At 39.5% G+C, this 14522-nt stretch overlaps 1 protein-coding gene and 2 non-coding genes across 3 annotated transcripts in view; all 3 read left to right on the top strand.

Moving 5' to 3' along the window:
- Positions 1–4611: 4611 nt before the first annotated feature.
- Positions 4612–4684, top strand: TRNAV-CAC (transfer RNA valine (anticodon CAC)). The gene has a single exon. It is a non-coding gene; the product is annotated as a tRNA-Val (tRNA).
- Positions 4685–6646: 1962 nt separating this feature from the next.
- TRNAV-CAC (transfer RNA valine (anticodon CAC)) lies at positions 6647–6719 on the top strand. The gene has a single exon. It is a non-coding gene; the product is annotated as a tRNA-Val (tRNA).
- A 6401-nt stretch (positions 6720–13120) lies between these two features.
- Positions 13121–14522, top strand: part of LOC149081296 (neural cell adhesion molecule 2-like) — a 40585-nt gene continuing 39183 nt past the window's right edge. The window contains exon 1 of the mRNA XM_089238314.1: positions 13121–13191. Coding sequence (XP_089094440.1) covers positions 13167–13191 — 25 coding nt within the window. The 5' untranslated portion in view covers positions 13121–13166. The remainder of the gene's footprint in view (positions 13192–14522) is intronic.

Raw genomic sequence — 14522 nt, 5'->3', positions numbered from 1 at the left:
ATACGCTCGAATGTAACCGATACGCTTATTGGTTGTATTTTTCAAGTTTTATAAAATTGCTTTATCAAACTTTTATAGTGTAATCCCGGCTTAAGGTCAAAGCGTATAGCTAGAGATCTGTCAAAAAGAGATATTTTATCTGAAAAATTGTCGAAATTGTTTTGTCACTGGTATTTAGTTACCGAGCAGCTACAGCAAAGAAATTAAAAATGTAAAGTTATTTGCACATATGCAGTATATACTGTACATATGTAGATATATATATATTTTAATTAATATGCACTAAGAAATAGAAAATATTCATTTTTAAAAACATGTCCTTTTCTGCATGATTTGTAATGCATATTTTCTCAGTTTTGATACATATCCTGGAATTTTTTAAAATTTTCCAGACATGCTTTTATCCACATTTTGGGTTTTTTGCGGTTTTCATTGCGTATTTTGGCATTTTTAATTGCACATTCTGGCATTTTTGGTACATATTTCGGAATTTTTAGTGCATATTTTGTCAGTTTTAAGTGTATATTTGCATATATTTAGAGCATATTTCGCCACTTTTTTAGTGCTTATGATCCGTGCTCTACTAATAACCTAATTTTGCAAAAATGAACTAAGCAGCACATTTTCAGATCGCTTAAGTGACCCATAACAATTCCAACGCATTTAAGCACGTTTTCAGATCACTTAATTAAGGTATCCGACTACGTTGAAAACGTCATTTTGGAAGAAAGTATTGATTTTCATTTTTTTAGTTTTTATAAAAGCCCTGTTTGTTGATTCCAAAACAGGCCTTGTTTTGTTTATATGATGATTAGAATCAAGGTCACGTTCACTTTAGTGTTGCGTTTTTACATACAAGAAATACGCGAATAAAGACTTTAATCGTGTTTTACGAAGAATGCTTTTTTTTTTTTTTTTTTGACATTTTACTTGAGTTTGTGACATGATTTTCAAAAATTGATTAATTTCATCCTTACGAAATTTTAATGTGATATTTTGCTATACATTGTTGAGGTTATGAACCAAAATCTAAGGTCTATCACATATATTTTTTGAACTACAGTGTTTTATAGATAAAATGTAGGATGAAATTTCAAAAAATTCCCACGAACATAAACATATTTTGATGTAACTTATGAGCATATCATGCAATCCTTTAAATTTTGGTTCATGACCTGCAACAGTACTAGCTAAATGCACAGTGAAAAATCACAAAGCATTTCATTAACAAAATCTTTTGCAATCGTGTTTCGAATATTACATGAATTTTGCCTAAAATTTGACATAAAAACGACGTTTTCATTGAAAATGTCATAAGTAGACAAAATTTATCACAGTTTTCACCATTTCGAGACACTTTCTATCAAAAAACGTTATTACAGTTCACTCCAGTACCATTTTAAAGAAAAGTGACAAGAAAGGTAGTCGGATACCTTAAAACACAGTGGCACAATCACAGATCACATAAGTGACCCGCGACATAGTTTCAGAACACTTAAGCGACCCATGGCTTATTTAGAGATCACTTGAGTCACATGTCTCATAGTTTTACAACACTAAGCGGCCCCCAGTGCACTGCATCTATATCCCTTAAGTTACCCGCTGCACATTCTCAGATTACCTTTACGGCACAGCTCTAGAACACTTGAGCAGCCCGTACACATTTGCAGATCACTTGAAGGATCCGCGAAACATTTATTACTGAGATTACTAAAGTGGATCTCTGTAGAGGACTTATCAATAGCAAGAATGTTAATTCAGGTGCCAACAAACTAATGAACGGTTTCTCTCGTTTTTGGCACATCGAGTAAGATGTCATTAGGAATATTACATATTTTTAAAAATGGTGGTTGGTGACGTAAGCATCATCCAACCCCTCTCCCCTTGTCATCAGAAGTCAACAAAACCGAACACCTCCCATCGATTCTGACGTAATACTTGAATGGCCCCTGAGGGAATCTTTCGGATTATGGATCGACTTTTGTTTATTTCCCATGTTCCCAAGCCTTCATTTTGAAGCAGTGGGCAGTTTATCTCTGAACACTTTGATTGCTTTGAAAAAAAAAAAAACTAATAAAGCAATCAATATACAGGGTAGTAAGACAAGTCGTTAAAGGAGACGTGACGTGGCGTGATTTCACGTCATGTCAGTGTAGTGTGTTTTGGCCTTAAGCCACATTTTAATGGCGAAACGTTGATCCTGGACGCATTCTTCCAATTAAGGCTCAATTATAAGTGCAATATTACTCAGATATTTGAATTAAAAAACGGAGAAGAGTTGGGAAAAAACAACTTTGATGAGGGTAAAAAAGCTTAGAGGAGAAATAGATCTCCTCGATTGTAAAAAGCGTTTTCCGTTAGTTTCCCCCCCCCCCAACTTTTCTACATTTTTCGAATTCAAATATCTCGGTGAATATTAACTTATAAACATGGATTTTTTTTTAATTTTTTGGCCTTAGAAGAGACAGGGCAGCAACTTTCTAATTGGGTTTTTGAGGACAGGGAGTCCGTATAAAAAGCTAATTTTCTTTTTAACTACACAACTCCTTGCAATATGAACGATGTATCTGAGTTTTACACGTTATTAGCATACTTTTCCTAACTGGAAGTATGCTTCTGGAATCAGCAGTTCCCCAGTAAAATATGTCTTAGCGACTTTTTCCTTACTACGTACCTAGGGCCGTCATTTCAACTTTTTCCGGGGGGGGGGGGCAAAGCACATATACTCAATGCATATATATATTTGTATATATATATATATATATATACCATTTTTAGTGTATTTTCAAAAGCCAGGGGGGGGCCGTTGCCCCCCCCCCCTAAAAGACGGGCTTGTACGTACCCTGTATATATGCGTGGACTAATAGATAATTTCCTTTTAAACCATAATTTCTCATTTATGTACCGTTGATCCATAGAAAAAAAATCCTCTTTTACTTATTCTTTAAATGTTTTCGTAGGCATCGCCGAAAAAAACCCGAAAAATTATTTTTTGTGTGTTTTTGAAGATCGTAAAAAGTAAATTTTCCATTTCCACACTCGTCACATAACATTCCGTACTGGTGTTCCACGTTCTAGCTTTTTGCAAAAACTTCACACCATAAAAGTTTTACAAAAGCTCTTTGATATATAACTTGAAAAGTGTTACATTCGAGTAACCAATAGGCTTTTATTGGTTGCTTTTTTTTCCTTCTTTTTTTTTCAAATTTTGTAAAAGATGTTTCATTAAACTTTTATAATGTAATCCCGGCTTAAAGTATAATGTTGCAATTAGCAGCTTATACAGTATTTGGCACACCGACACCGTTTTTGGCATGTTTGTAAATTCAGTTAGATAATCACAGAAAATGACACAGAACTGCTCAAATTCCAGCGCTAACGAGAAATTAATTAAATGAAGAAAAAGGTATTTTGATCAAAACTGATTTTTCTGACCAATAACATTGAGATACGTTGTTGTAACACACCATTTGTTTGTTTCTATTTTTCCCAGAAGAGCAAAAACCCTAGTAGACACTAAAAGATAGAAATCTCCCAATGTGATAATAAAGAGCCGCAACGGAATTTGGTGAAGAAAAAACATCAGTCCCCGGTTAGGGGAAAAATAAATTTTTGGTCCATGTGTCCCGATTATGGGTCCGTCCGTCCAAGGTAAACCACCTTGTTTCACTACTGCAAAAAAAAAAAAATTGTTTGATAGAGTGTATTCAGTCGAATCCCGTTCCAACGAATACCGTTTTCGCGAAAATCTCGTTTTAACGAACACTTTTCTAGTCCCTCAGATAAGTTTACGTAGGAACAGTGCAAAAAATTGGAATTCCTTTATAACGAATTGATTTCTCCGGTCTCTTGGATTTCGTTATAACGCGATTTCTTTCTTTCCATTATTATTATCACGAGTGCAGGGCACCGCACTCAGGGCCGCAACTAGATGTTTGGTCACCCGGAGCAAGTGCTCATTTTGGCGCCCCCTTGTAATATTGAAGGAGAGGTTTGAGAATAACATTTGCGCCTCCTCTGGTCCAGCGCCCGGGGCACGAGATCCGCTTGCTCCCCCACCCGTAGTTGCGGCCCTGACCGCACTTGTCACACACCCAAAAAAGAGCGATTCTGTTTCAATCATGGGCGGAGATACGGGGGGGGGGGCAATCGACTGATCTAATGTATATATGAATTAACATCATCATCATCGTGCCCCCCAGACTTCTAAGTCTATCTCCGCCTATGGCTTCAATATACAGTAAAATATCTCTTGTGCGGACAGCGGTGGGACAAAAAAATTCGTCCATAAAAGAGGGGGGGGGGGGTGACCGTTAATCAGGGGTTTGAAATTCATACATTTATTATATAAGGCGAAATTATTATTTTGCCATAAAAAAGGAGTGACCGCGTCTGAGGTGGGGGGGGGGGTGTCCGTTAAGAGAAGTTTCACTGTGTTGCCACGTTTCTGTTGGAAAAAACATGGACGCAAAGTTTTTCCTCAAGTTGACACGGATTTATTGGGTAGGTGACAGATAATCGAAAAGGTGGAATCAAATCTCTCACCCTTTTCAGACGGTTTTATAATTGATATTGTAGGAGTAGTTTGTTTTTTTGCACCCTGGCAGGTGTGTTTCCGTGGTGTAGTGGTTATCACGTGCGCTTCACACGCGCAAGGTCCCCGGTTCGATCCCGGGCGGAAACAAATGATACTTTTTTTTTTTCATCGAACGTTATACATTCATTGCAAACACTATATCGAATTTTTCCGAACTTCAGATACGCCAGTTGAAAACCTAGCCAAGATTCCTAAACTTTTTGGGAAACAGAAAGGGGCATATACAGTCGAATTCCGTTATAACGAACACCAAGAGACCGGAGAAATCACTTCGTTATATTAAAATTTCGCTATAAAGGAATTCCATTGATCTTATGCAATTTTATCTGGGGGTTTAGAAAAGTGTCCGTCACAACGGAATTTTCGCTATAACGGTATTCGTTGAAATGGGATTCGACTGTATATATACTGTATGTATTAACTACTGATGACCGGAAATGTCGGAAGTAGAGCCTCTAGAACAGTGTTTCCTAAAATGGGCAATATCGCCCCCTGAGGGACGGTGGAAGCTTTGGATTTAGCATAGGATTATATGTGTTGGCTTGAAAATCGGGGGGGGGGGCGAGGGCGATAGAACGAAAAGTTTGAGAAACTATGCTCTAGAACAGTGGGTCTCAAACTTTTTTAGCCCATGGTCCCCTTTGGACCATATTTTCATCTAGGAGCCCCCCCCCCCCACCTCGTCTTACCCAGGCCAACACCAGCTAGAGCAATCCCAGGCACCTCTCCTCCCTACCCTTATGTTGGACTGAGACCCTTGCTACTTATTGAATTGAATTTAGTCAAAACTAAATTTTTTATAAAATTTATAATGAACAAAATTTCTTTATAAATTTGATCGATCTCTGGAACGCCCACTTGAACGATAGGCTACTGTAAAAGCTCGTCGAAAATGGTTCTTGGGCCTCAACAACGACGTTCGGAATGTTCACCGCGGTTCCCTAACAATGCGCCTCAGACATGTTTATTCCTTTACAATGATGATTTTTCACGTCTTCAGTGCTCCCAGTATGTTGAGAAAACGTGGGCAACGCCGGTTATTATAGTTAGTTGTTAATAAATCATAATTGTGATCATAATATTATTATGATACACATTAATATATCGTTGTGACCATACGATTTTACACCCAGACCACGACCAGAAATATTTTTCCATCCATTACAAACTTTTTATTATAAATTTCCGTGTTTAAATTACGTTTTATGCTTATTTTAACTTCCGGTTTTTACTTTTTTTTAAAATTCTTAATCAATATTTTATGCATAATTTTATGTTATTATAAGTTTTTCAATGCATCTCACAATATTCTTACATGTTACTGCAATTCAAATGTCATATATACGATGATAACACATCATGAACAAATCCATGCTATGTTTTTTTTTATCGCAATTCTATCCATAGCCATAATGGAAACGTATCACATTTTATCCATTTCATACCCTTAAAATCCCTTTAATCATGTAATCTGCGCCCTGCCGTTAAAAAAGCATAATATTTATTGTTCCAAACAGTTTTCAAGACTATGCAACGAATTTCAAGGCGAGTAAAGAGTTTTGACCACGTTTTTCGCAAAACGCACCACTGTGGAACGTAACAATAGATCGCCCTCCCAATACATCACAGTGGGCCCGCACCCACACTCGGCTAAATGAGCTTACTTCTTGTGGGGGATTTTATGCATGGCTATCTCAACCAGAGCCGAAACTAAAAGCTTGGTCAGCTCAGGCAAGCACGCATTTTGCCTCCCCCCCCCCCTCCTGCAATATTGAAGGAGAGGTTAAAGTGGGAAATTTGCGCCCCCTCTGGTCCAGCGTCCGGGGCAGCAGACACACCTACTCCCCTCAATTATGGCTCTGATCTCAACATTATTGGTCCCCGGGCAAACTGATGTTCTGGACCCCCCCATAATTAGCTGGAAGTAACAGCTTATATTCACATACTTTCATTCAAAAATCATAGTAACAGATCTCTCATCACGCAAGCCCCCAATATGAGGGACCGGGTCGTGACGGCTATTTTGTTTTTTTGCACCCTGGCAGACATGTTTCCGTGGTGTAGTGGTTATCACGTGCGCTTCACACGCGCAAGGTCCCCGGTTCGATCCCGGGCGGAAACAAGTGAACTTTTTTTTTTTTTCTCATCGAACGTTTATACATCCATTGAAAACACTATATCGAATTTTTCCGAACTTCATATACGCTAGTTGAAAACCTAGCCAAGATTCCTAACCTTTTTGGGAAACAGAAAGGGGTATACACGTACACTATACTACGTATACTACACACATATATACTATATGTATTAACTACTGATGACCGGAAATGTCGGAAGTAGAGCCTCTAGAACAGTGTTTCCTAAAATGGGCAATATCGCCCCCTGGGAGCGGTTGAAGCTTTGGATTATATGTGTTGGCTTGAAATGGGGGGGGGGGGCGATAAAACGAAATGTTTGAGAAACTATGCTCTAGAACAGCGGATCTCAAACTTTTTTAGCCCATGGTCCCCTTTGGACCATATTTTCATCCAGGAGCCCCCACCTCATCTTACCCAGGCCAACACCAGCTAGAGCAATCCCTGGCACCTCTCCTCCCCCATCCTTATGTTGGACTGAGACCCTTGCTACTTATTGAATTGAATTTAGTCAAAACTAAATTTTTATAAAATTTATAATGAACAAAATTTTTATAAATTTGATCGATCTCTGGAACCTTGGCGGGCGTGAACCCATAGGAAGAAAGGGGGAGGGCTGGTCTCCCAAGAGCTGAATTATATGAGAATAATAAAGTCTTGTAAGATACGAGCCAATCCAACGAACGTAACAATAGATCGCCCTCCCAATACATCACAGTGGGCCCGCACTCACACTCGGCTAAATTTCAGTGAGCTTAATTCTTGTGGGGGATTTTATGCATTGCTGTCTCAATCAACCAACTAAAAGCTTGGTCAGCTCAGGCAAGCACGCATTTTGCCCCCCCCCCCCGTAATATTGGAGGAGAGGTTAAAGTGTGAAATTCGCGCCCCCTCTGGTCCAGCGTCCGGGGCAGCAGGCCCACCTACTCCCCCCCCTAGTTGTGGCTCTGGTCTCAACATCATTGGTCCCCGAGCAAACTGATGTTCTGGACCCCCCCCCCCCTCCCAATTAGCTGGATTAGCTGGAAGTAACAGCTTATATTCACATATTTTCATTCAAAAATCATAGTAACAGATCTGTCATCACGTTGGTCCCAATATGAGGGACCGGGTCATGTCTACATGGATCCCATGGGTTAAGATGGCCTTGGTTCTATGGACAGCTCTACTGGATTGTGATATATTAGTTATATTTTCCCCAACATATTTCACTTGAAAGCTTTATTTCTTCACAGCTCTCTGTGGACCTCTTCACTTCTCGTGGCTCTCCCCTGTCATCGGATTTTTACCCGTGGTCGCCTTAGAACAGCGGTTCTCAACCTTTTTTGACTCGCGGAGCCCTTTCAAGTAAAAAAGTTCTATGGCGGAGCCCCGTATGCCAATTTTTTAATTATTTATCAAAGTTACTGATTTATTTTTACTATTTAAAAATATTTACAATTATTTTTTTAAATTTTAGTTTTTTTAGAATTTTCTTCGAGAGGCCGCGGAGCCCCTGGAGAGTGCACAAGGATCCCCAAGGGCTCCGCGGAGCACCGGTTGAGAACCGCTGCCTTAGAATATCCCAGGATCACAAGGGGGGTCATGTTGAGAACCACCGCTCTTGAACATAGGTTCCCAAACCCATCGCCCCCTTTCTTCAAAAAATTGTTTCTTCTCACGCGTCCAACTCAAACTAACCTATAACCTATAGGATCTTATGTTACAGCTGTAGTTTCTTACGTCCCCCCCCCCCCCGGACTATTCACAATCCCCGGGCGATGTCCCCCACTTTGGAAAACACTGCTATAGCATATAGTATATGAAGTCCCCATATCGGAATTCCGATATGTCCGATATGGGGACGATATATTTTCTATATATATATTTTATATACTATAAGTCAGGAGGCGCCAACATGAAGAAAATATTGGGGGGGGGGTGAAAGTAGCTCGTCGTCCCGTACGTATACGGAACTCAAGCACGTACGCATGAAAGGGAAGGTACATTGCATTGTTTTTCCAGAAATTATTGGACCCACCCCTTACTAAATTTATTGGAGGGGAGGGGGGCAAATGGCTTCCGTCCCTAGATTCCGGCGCCTATGCTATAAGTATTTTCAGACTCGGGGTGTGTGTGTGTGCTCCGCTTGAGCTTTAAGTGGATGTTTTGATTTCTGAATCAATTCTGGGGGAACTCAGTCCCTTCCCCATGCAAAATACTGCGCGTGCTCAAGCACCAATAGCACCCTGGCTTTGACACAGCATAGTATTGCATTGTGTCAAAGCTTGGATGAGCTACGAATAATTGAAAGAGAGAGAGAGAAAAAGCCACAACCTCCCCCCCCCTCGCCCCACCCACCTTTCCCAGTAACCGTTATGGCCTTCTCTGGCCAGGCCCGCCTGGCTTCGTGGATTCCCATAAGACATTCCGATTTGAAACATAGAAGAAACTTTTTACTGATATGAACATGATTTTGCTTGTGTCACATGTATCGCTGATTACGTAGGGTTCTCAAAGTGTGCGTCGCGGTGACCTGATGGTATATTGATGTATGTCTATACGGTGGTTTGAAGAGGTTCTTCGTTAAACTATTCCTTCTTTCAAACCGAGCACAATTTGTGCAATTTACTACTGCATGAGTTGTGCCGGAAATGCGTGCTTGTATATATTTACTGTAAATAGTGCGTATATATAGTGTTTGCGTGAATTTCAGTGCTGCCACCATCAATTTTTCAAACTGTGAGTGAGAATTATGATCCTGCACCTACCCTTGGGGGTTTTGTTTTTCCACGACTTCTTTATGAACTCACACGCATTCATTGTTCATCTTCTGGTCGCGTTCCCAGCTGCATGCAATGCATCAAAAAATCACAATATGATTGAACATTTGTACCGTTGTATGTTAGCCGAGGGGTGGCCAACTTCTTTCTGTTTTAGCTGCAGAATAATCGTTAGCTGTAGCGTCGCGGGTCGCACGCATTAGGGGTGTCACTCTGGTGGCCCACAACCCTCAGGATATACAGCTTATATTTCATATGTGCACAGAATGGGGTCATGGTTGGTCTGGTGTGGTGTGTCACTCTGGTATGTAAGGCAAACTAGTAAAATGTTCAAGAACACTCGCAGCAAAGCTGTACTAGGCTTGGGTAAACGGGCATTGCCCGTACCACTAAACCACACATATACCTCGTCCATATTCCTTTGCGGAACTTCTAACGAATTGGTACATGTTGGAATGTGTGTGTTCGTGTTGTGACCCTAACGTGAAGCTTGTTTCTGTTTAATGCTTGTTATAGTGCTGCCATCTACCACATGTTTTTCGAACTATGAGTGAAGTGTAATGTTTGAAGCTGTGCTCTCTGAGGCGAGACTTTTTAATGGGGAGATCGGCTTGCATTCACACCTCGAAGTTGGGAACCGCAGAAAACCAACTTCAGCCGACCACCACTGCGGCGAAGGTGGGGTTCGAACCCGGGACCTCGCGATGCGAGTCCGTCACTATGGCCACTCGACCACCACAGCGGCGGGGCACTTACCCTGGACTCCGAGCCGAGAGGGGGGGGCCATAAAAGTTTGCATTTTACAAAAAAAAACAGATGTTTCAAAACTATTTGCAGTGCGCTCTCTCAAATCTCAACTCATAGAAATTTAAATCTACTCCCCATAAGACATAACGCCATCTACCGAATCATACTCTACATACATCGTAATAAATCAACATGCACACAAATAGAGGACATATCATTGAGAAGACCAAACGAAATTTACTTCATATACTCTCATTTAGAAAAGAAATATTTCATAAGCAAACATTTTTACTGCCTTGCTATAAAACTATTTAATGCTTTAGTGCGTTGGCAATACATAATTTATCTAGGTTTGCATCATTTAAAAAAACAACTTTTTGAATTTCTAATAACAATAGACGCTATTGATGTATATTTTCAGTTATAGAAGCGAATTATATTATTATCAATATGCCTGTGTTGCCTCAAATCAATTTTTATTCTATTAAATGCTACTGTGATGTAAACGCGTATTTCAATACAATTGTCACAATAAATTACCCAAAATCTATTATTTAACTTTATTTATTTTGTATTATAACTTTTGTGTTATTTATTTATTATTTGTTTTGTTTCTTTCGTCCTTACTTTTAATTAGTTTTACAGAAAAGAAATATTTCTCTGTACAGGCTCAGGCCTCTAGAGCAGTGGTTCTCAACCTTGTGGTACTGGTATACTTAAAGGGGGCCACGGAAGAAAATGGAGAAGGGGGCCATGACAGGTAGTTTGGAGAGCTGAGAAGAAAAATTAAGGTGTAGAGAAATAAAGTTTTTATATTAGTGACTAACACTACAGTGAGAGAGAATCCAACAAAACACCCATAAAACCAGGGCCTTCTTTAGGGCATGGACCCACCCAGGCCTTACCGCCTACATTTTGCTACAAGTTTCCTAGGATGGGGTTTTTCTCAAGTCCCCGGCGAAATTTTTCAGACCTCCTTCCCTATATGAAATTTATTGTATGAAAAACAAAAAAAATGATGAAAACCATATTAGGCCCCGTGCTGTAGCACTGTCAGTCCCACTCTTGTGAGGGGCCTCATGCCCATAAGTGACCCTACCTTATGATATTTTGTATAGTACAATTAATTTTGAAAATAAATAGGAAATATGTAGGCTGTTTATTTCCAGCTAAAGTATGGGACTACCATAGCATCACTTTGCCTATACGGGACTTAAACGCAGGAGAGGGAGGATGCATTGCATTGTTTGTTCTGAAATTATATTGGAGGGGTTCAGCCCTCTTACGAAATTTATTGGGGGGGGGGGGGCTCAAATGGCCTCAGCCCTTAGGTTCCGGTGCCTATGGTGGCAATATTATATCCATAGCCAAGGTGTGTGTCGTTATAACCGAATGTCTCAAAGTAAAATCTCAAAACATATCACCCGAAAAAAAAAAATCCCATTTTTCCACTTCACGAAAACGAGTCCAGCGGCAAAAAAAGGAACGGATTAATGGTTTCAATTCCCACCTTTTGTGTGCCCTCGTTCTTTATTTCCAAAGGGAATTAAAATCTATCGTAGACAATAGGTAGAATATATCCTTACATACCACCAACGTTCTACTACACAATAGACTCACAACACTGAAGTTTTCGCACAAAAATCCACCCCCCTCCCCCTCCCCTTACAACAGCAATCATTTCTCGTTATTTCTTTTAAAGGGAATTGTTGTCCAAGCTTGCTTTCATTCTTTTCCCTTCATCCTCAATTTTCTGGGCAAAATTTTTTTTTCTTCTTTCATTTTCTCCCCCCTCTATCATCATCTAGATAGGGATCCAAACTTAATCTTCATGTAAAGGATGATAAAAAAAAAAAAAAAAAATGTTAAAATTCGTTGAACATCAAGATGAACATCGTTTTGTGAAGCGCGAAAACACACGAAACAAAAGGGAAAAAAGAAAATTTAAAATTATTTTATTTTAACTTAACAAATAAGAGAGAGAGAGAGAGAGAGAAGGGAGAGATGGAGTGGGGGATAAAACTGAGAAAAGCAATTTTCAATTGCGACACCTAATCTGAATAATTGGCTTCTTCAGGCCCGAGCAAAAAGTGGCTTTAACATAATCAGCGCACCAAATAAACAATAACTTCGTCGCTTGATTTGAATTGCTTATTTCGTGAGAAGAAGAAGAAAAAATTGGAGGGATATAATTTTCAGTTCGTCGTTTCTTTTTTTGAATTTATTCAAATTCTTATTTTATATTTTTGTATTCTTTACAACAGTCAAGTGCCGTGAAGATGAGAAAACTGAGAACTTGATACATTTCTTAGAGAGAAATGTATTTTTTTTTAATTAACTTTTTTTTTATTGTGTTCTCATGTAAAATAAGAATAAAATACATTTATACGCCTTATTAGAGGATTTAAATTTTTTTTATCTTTACTTTTACCTTTTGTGTAATTTCGCGTTGTTTCCCCCCCTTTTTTTTTTCCTGCAGTTGCAGCAGAAGTAATTGTAATCCAGATGACAAGAGACTTCTCTACTTGGCTTGTGAAAGCCGCCCCCCCCCCCTATTTCTATTTTATTTATTTTTTTGGAAAAATATTCCAATTTCACCCACTCTCACTCTTATTGGTCATCTTTTTTTCTCCCCATTCTATTTACCCTCTCCTCTCTCTGTTTTTCTTGAACATGTGAAGTACCTTATACACATATGTTTTTCAACACTCCTTTGAGATTAAGGTGTTAATTTTCGGAACCCCCCTGAGATCGAGGGGGTGTGGTGTGTGGTGGTGGTCCCAGGTTTTTTTATTTTTTTTTATTTTTAAGTGTCTGTGTGTGTGTGTAGATGAGATGGAGGAGAAAATTGTCAGTTGTCTTTGAAATATCGTTCGTGGTCGGTTCACGTTGATCATTCCCCCCCTCGGAAAGATATGGTCAGATATGAGGTTTCCTGTGCTTCCACGAAGTAAGTCCACTCTGTTATTTTACTTTCTCGTACTGTTTTATAGAGGTAGGATCAAACTGTTTGTCCACAGGACTATCATTGCTATCGTTAACTGTAGACGTATACAGTCATGGCCCCCAGGGTCGGACTTAGGCAGTTGCGAAGGATGCGATCGCACCGGGCCGCAAAATGTTAAAGGCTGTCAGAAACTGAACTTTTTAAAACTACAACTGCTTTTAAAAGTTAGAACTTTAGAGTGCACTTGAATGAAGATCGAAGTTCTGTCGATCTATTGATGAAAAATATGTCGATTTACTAACAGGCACACATAGGCTTATCACAGTAAATCAGTGAACCCCTCTCCATCATTCTTGAATGGGGGGGGGGGGCTTCATTTTTCACAGGATCCCAGACTTTTAGCTTTGACTCCTTATATTATTGATTTTCAAGAAACTTTAGGGTTTTAGATATTGGCAAAAATATAAGACCAATACCTAAGGCCCCAGAGCAGTGTCATCTTAACACATGGGCACACGAGAGAACGACTGGAAGGGAGGGGGGAGAGGGGCTCGAAAGCAGAAGGGCCTCGCAAAATTTGGTCTGGTTGAAAGTTTCGAGATTAAGAATAAAAATCGATAGGCAGGCGCATTTTTAACCGAGTAGGGGCCTCAACAAATCACTTCACTTGTGACCCATAATGCTTTTGAGACGGCCCTGCTTCAGAGTTGTTGGCTGACAGGGCTCAGGGGCAGAGCCGTCAATCCCCAAAATTGTCCGCCGTCCGTTAACAATTCCACAATCTTGTAATTTTAGGCTCTCTATCGACCTGAACCTTCCAGTGGAAGCTTTTCTTTACTGAAAGAATTTCTTTCCTTACTGGAAGTCCTCTAACTTCCAATTAGAAAGTTGTTGCCCTGTCTCTCCTGAGATCAACATTAAAAAATCCAAGTTTCCAAGTGGATATTCACTGAAATATTCGAATAAGGACAGCATAAATGAGGGGAAAGGAGCGTTGTCCGTTAGTTTTTGCTGTTTTAACTTTTTTCAATTCAAATAAATATCTTAGAAAATATTGCATTTAGAAACTTGGAATTTTTGTTGTTAGCCTCAGGAGAGACAAGGAAATCACTTTCTAATTGGAAATTAGAGGACAGGGTAAAAATTACGCGTGTAAAAATTAAGATTTTTTTATTTTGTTACGCACTGTTTTTTCACTCTCAAACCTGGTAAAGGGCAATTTTCGAACTTCTCTTTTGAGCATTTTTTATACCCCCATACGACGGACGGTTCATGAGATAAAGGCCGCATTAGCATTTACAGGGAACCCTGTATAATATCATTAAATATTTAAT

Source organism: Pholcus phalangioides, unplaced genomic scaffold (genome assembly GCF_987345545.1).
Source record: "Pholcus phalangioides strain wild (caught in Gottingen) unplaced genomic scaffold, Ppha-v1.0 ptg000010l_1, whole genome shotgun sequence".
Lineage (NCBI taxonomy): Eukaryota > Metazoa > Arthropoda > Arachnida > Araneae > Pholcidae > Pholcus > Pholcus phalangioides.
The sequence above is the reverse complement of the archived record's forward strand: the minus strand, read 5'-3'. Positions and strand labels throughout refer to the sequence as shown.